At 39.3% G+C, this 4,697-nt stretch overlaps 1 protein-coding gene across 1 annotated transcript; it reads right to left on the bottom strand.

The window, feature by feature from the left end:
- Window positions 1-1,596: 1,596 nt before the first annotated feature.
- LOC131837945 (olfactory receptor 8S1-like) lies at window positions 1,597-2,514 on the bottom strand. The gene has a single exon (XM_059183604.1). The coding sequence runs from the start codon at window positions 2,512-2,514 to the stop codon at window positions 1,597-1,599; it is 918 nt and encodes a 305-aa protein (XP_059039587.1).
- Window positions 2,515-4,697: the final 2,183 nt, after the last annotated feature.

Here is a 4,697-nt window from a genome sequence, read left to right as displayed (position 1 = left end):
TAAATAAAAAATAAATTTAAAAAAAAACAACTAAAAGGTAATTTCAGAAAGAAATAATAATTAATTTTTGACCATGATAATTTTAATCTCCCAAATCTCCTTCTCAGTAATTCTCCAATTGCATTTCATGATCTAATGGGCTTTTGCTGAAATTCTGTTGATTTCTTTCTATAGTTTGTTATACGCACTGCACAGCATTTACCTTCTCACATTCCACCATTTCTGTAGCATTATTAGGGCTGAGTGGCAGAGCTACGTGTCTAACAGTATCTCTCTCTCACAAATGGAAATGTTTGACCATTAGGTCAATAGTTCCTGGTTGTCTTTGGATGTCTATACCTACAATTTAATTGCAGTACCAATATATATCTTTTAGGTCTTTTCCTTGCAAATGACAGAATTTAATTATGACTTACTTAAGTGAACTAAAACAAAACAACAATAGTAAAGCATTAAAAGAGAAATTCATGAACTAGGTCTGCGGTAGCCCACAGCACCAAAGGAACAGTCAGTGTGTCAAGGTGGTAAAGAAAACAGGCTTTGGGATAAGATACTTGGTTCCAAATTCCACCCCCACCACTTACCTCTCTGAGTCTACTTCCACTTCTCTGAAACAAGGACACTAAAGTATTTACCTATAGCATTTGTTGTGACATTTAAATGGGATAATGTATTTAAAATTATTGGAACAGTGCCTGACATGATGTAAATACCTAATCACATGCTCTTAATATAATTCATGTTTATCGGGGCACATGGGTGGCTCAATCCAGTTAAGAGTCTGCCTTCAGCTCAGGTCATGATCCCAGGGTTCTGGGCTCAAGCCCCACATCAGGCTCGCTGCTCAGTGAGAGGTCTGCTTCTCCCTCCTCCTCTGCCTCTAATCCCATTTAGTGTTCTCTATCTCATTCTGACACTCTCTCTCTCTCTCTCTCTCTCTCAAATAAATAAAATCTTTAAGAAAAGATATAGGTTTAATCATGTTTATCAATCTTCCTTGAAAGTATAGAATCTAGGATAACAGTAGTGATCTAATAAGCAGGGGCATTGGGATAGGCTATCAGAGTGCTACAAACAGAAAGAATTACCTTTGCCTCTCTAAATCTATTCTGAAAATTAAGATTCCTAAGGGAGTGGATGGTCTGACACTGACCATATGCTCATTCCTATACTAGCCACTTGCCAGGACAAAGAGTGAATAATGAGTGGGGGAGGAAAGAGGATTTGGGGACACCATGATTAACAGTCTCTCTGAAACTATACTGAACACATGGAATTTAGTTACTGGAGAAATGGTAAAGATAACAAGCAAGCAATAACATAGTCTACCATATTGTCTGTAATACACTAAATAGTTTTATAAGAAAAATTGTAAGACAAGAGGTTCATCCATCCATTTTCCTCTGAATAGGAGAGAACTACTATCATACCAGGGAAATAACTCCACCTTTTATTAACCATTTTAAAGAAAAGATATAAGGTATGTTGCAGATCCTGATATCAGAAAATTCTCCTTAATATTCAGGTACTACATATTGCAGTTCTATGCAGTTTCTCCCCTCATCATTTTGATTCTGTAGTCTATTAATTATAACACTAGACACATTTTCTTAAGATTCTTCTCACAGCTGCCTTCACCTCTCTGTTCTTCAGGCTGTAGATGAGAGGATTCAGCATAGGAGTGATCACGCTATACTGCAAGGAGAAGATTAACTCTTGAGTGGATCCTGAGTTTGGCATGAGATAGCGGAGTAACCCTGAGCCATAAAAGAAGATCACCGCAGTGAGGTGGGAGGAGCAGGTGGAGAAGGCCTTGCTTCTGCCTGTAGCAGAGCTAATGCTCAGGATGGTGGATAAAATGCGAACATAGGAGAAAAATATCAGGAGGAAGTTTCCAAAGAAATGCAGGAGGCTGGAGCAGAGCAGGGCAGTAAAACTTGCAGACACATCAGAGCAAGATAAAGGGTAGAGAGATGGCAGCTCACAGCTGAAGTGGTGTATATTTTGAGCCTCACAGAAGTCTAAATTGAGAGCTACAAGGATATTGATAAGAGCATCCAGAAAAGCCAAGCTCCATGAGCCCCACACCAGCCCTATACACAGCTGTCTATTCATCATCTGGCTGTACAGCAGAGGGGAGCTGATGGCAACATAGCGGTCATAGGCCATGACAGCAAGCAGGCAGGATTCAGTGCCTCCAGTGGCAAACACAAAGAAGACCTGAGCCAGGCAGCCCTTTACTGAGATGGTTTTCTTCTCAGACAGAAGGTTCTCCAACAGCTTGGGCACACTGACAGAGGAGTGGCAGAGATCCAGGAAGGACAACTGTCCCAGGAAGAAGTACATGGGGGTGTGGAGGTGAGAATCAGCCCTGATCACCAGCAGCAGCAGCAGGTTCCCCATCAGAGTCAGGAGGTAAACAACAAGGAACAGCACAAAGAGCAGAGCCTGGATCTGGGAGTCAGCAGACAGCCCAAGGAGGATGAACTCAGAAACAACACTGTGGTTTCTCATTGCTTTCAATATTTTCTTTGGAATGTAAGAAATAAATCAAATAAAGCCTCTTCTTATGCCTAACAAATATTCAAAGGTTTCAACATTCTCTATTCACAAAGTTTCATGCCTACTCAAAACTTTAAGTTCTGAAATGATAAACTTCCCTAAGTCTCTAGATTTCCTAAAATCTGCAATAATATTTCTATAAGATTCCAACCCTGTATCAACTCCTTTTCCACTTTTATTATTCTTTCTTTAATGTCTTAAGAGTTTATTTTGTTGTTGTTGTTTTATTATAAAAGCAATTGGAGAAGGGGGTGGTATTATGGACATTGGGGAGGGTATGTGTTTTGGTGAGTGCTGTGAAGTGTGTAAACCTGGTGATTCACAGACCTGTACCCCTGGGGATAAAAATATATGTTTATAAAAAATAAAAAAATTTATTAAAATTAAAAAAAAAATAAAACCTTGACGCTATGACAAAAAAAAAATAAATAAAAGCAATTGGAAGATATTTTGCAAACTCTCAAAATAAGCAGAGAGGAAGAAACTGCAGGAAGAATGAGAAAAAATTGCAGAAATAGTATCTCCGAGAGCAGCTGGGTTGCAACGCAGAAGCAGAGCATGCCCTTAGGTGGGAGCAAGTTTATTTCATCCATCAAACTGCAAGGATGTGATGTTGGGAAGGAAGCAGTTCCGTGTAATGGCTTTTATTTAAATGGGGTCATTAAAGCAAACTGAAGAGGAGTAGTGGCTAGACATTTGCACAGTGAGGAGAAAGAGAATGAGTTAGAAAGAATGCAGCAGAGAGGTATCCCAGATGTTACATAACCCATCAAAAGAAACTGCTCACCAATATAGGAACATATGCTGGTCATAATCTCTATCCCTAGTTTGTGTCATCTATTCTGTGCCCTTATGCCATTTGCAAATACAGACCACCTACTAACTTTCCAAAGCTTAGCCTTTTTTTTCCCCTCCTACTTTGGGCTGAAAACCCATTTATAACCATAGACTCAGAATAACTCTTCAACACCACTGATTATACCATCTTGTTCCTTCATGTCCTCCTCTATCTCTTGGGTTCATACTGCAAGATGGGCACAGTCAACTTCTCAAAGGACTTATGATTTTTCTCCCATTATTTATCCAAAAAACACCCAGAATTAAAGCTGTTCTTAGGAAGGAAATCCACATTACCTGTCCTTCTCACCTAGCTGAGCAATAACTAGCACAGAATTAAAGAAAAACTTTTTCAAATCCAGGAATCCACAAGACAAGTTTGAATATTTGTGTGAAAATTTGGAGACAAGTGTGAGAATTTGGTGTTAAGGTAGAGTTTGAAAATTTCTGTTGGATACAGCCCTCTCCCTTGATTTCTAAAAGAGGAAACAGAAGGCTAAATTGTGTGTGTGGTTTCTGAAAACTTAAATACTTCCAATCATGTAGGGATTGCATTTTCCATGCTAATACTTTGTTCTTTTGCTCACCACTATAGCTATAGCTATAGTAACCTGGATTCACCCTGAGAATATTAATTACATCATTGGCAGAAGATATTGGAAAAGCAAGGAATCAAACCATGAAATGTAGGCAGAGAACCACCCATTATAATTTTGGAGGGCACCAAAAAGAGCTGTTGCTCATCTCCAAGTGGGACCCAACTTACTAGCACTAGAAATTCCTTAAACTTTGGGGAAATTTTCTCTCTTCGACTTAAAGACTAAAAGACATTTTCATGAAAGACAAACCTGGAAATTGTACTCTATCAGGGGCCATACTTCTTCAAAGGTATAGATTTACTGTATTAGAGTTATTTGAGGAATCACATAAGTAAATAAAGTCACTTCTATTTTTACCTGGTGCTGCAATTTCATTATTCTCAATGCTTTGGTTATTCAGGCTGTGAGTCCAAATTTAGAATGGAAAAAGCTCTGAAAATATTACCACTATTTTTCAGTTATCACAATGTGGTGGAGTTAGCAACGAGATAATATCCAAAGAAAAGCTGCCTAAGAGGAGCTCCTTTTAAGATGGGATACACAGGACGCCTACGTGGCTCAGTGAGTTAAAGTCTCTGCCTTCGGCTCAGGTCATGATCTCAAGGTCCTGGGATGGAGCCCTGCATAGGTCTCTCTGCTCATAGGGGAGCCCACTTCCTCCTCTCTCCCTGCCTGCCTCTCTGCCTACTTGTGATCTCT

Source organism: Mustela lutreola, chromosome 8 (assembly GCF_030435805.1).
Source record: "Mustela lutreola isolate mMusLut2 chromosome 8, mMusLut2.pri, whole genome shotgun sequence".
In the NCBI taxonomy this organism is placed as follows: Eukaryota; Metazoa; Chordata; class Mammalia; order Carnivora; family Mustelidae; genus Mustela; species Mustela lutreola.
Note: the sequence above shows the minus strand (reverse complement) of the source record. Positions and strands in the feature narration are given on the sequence as shown.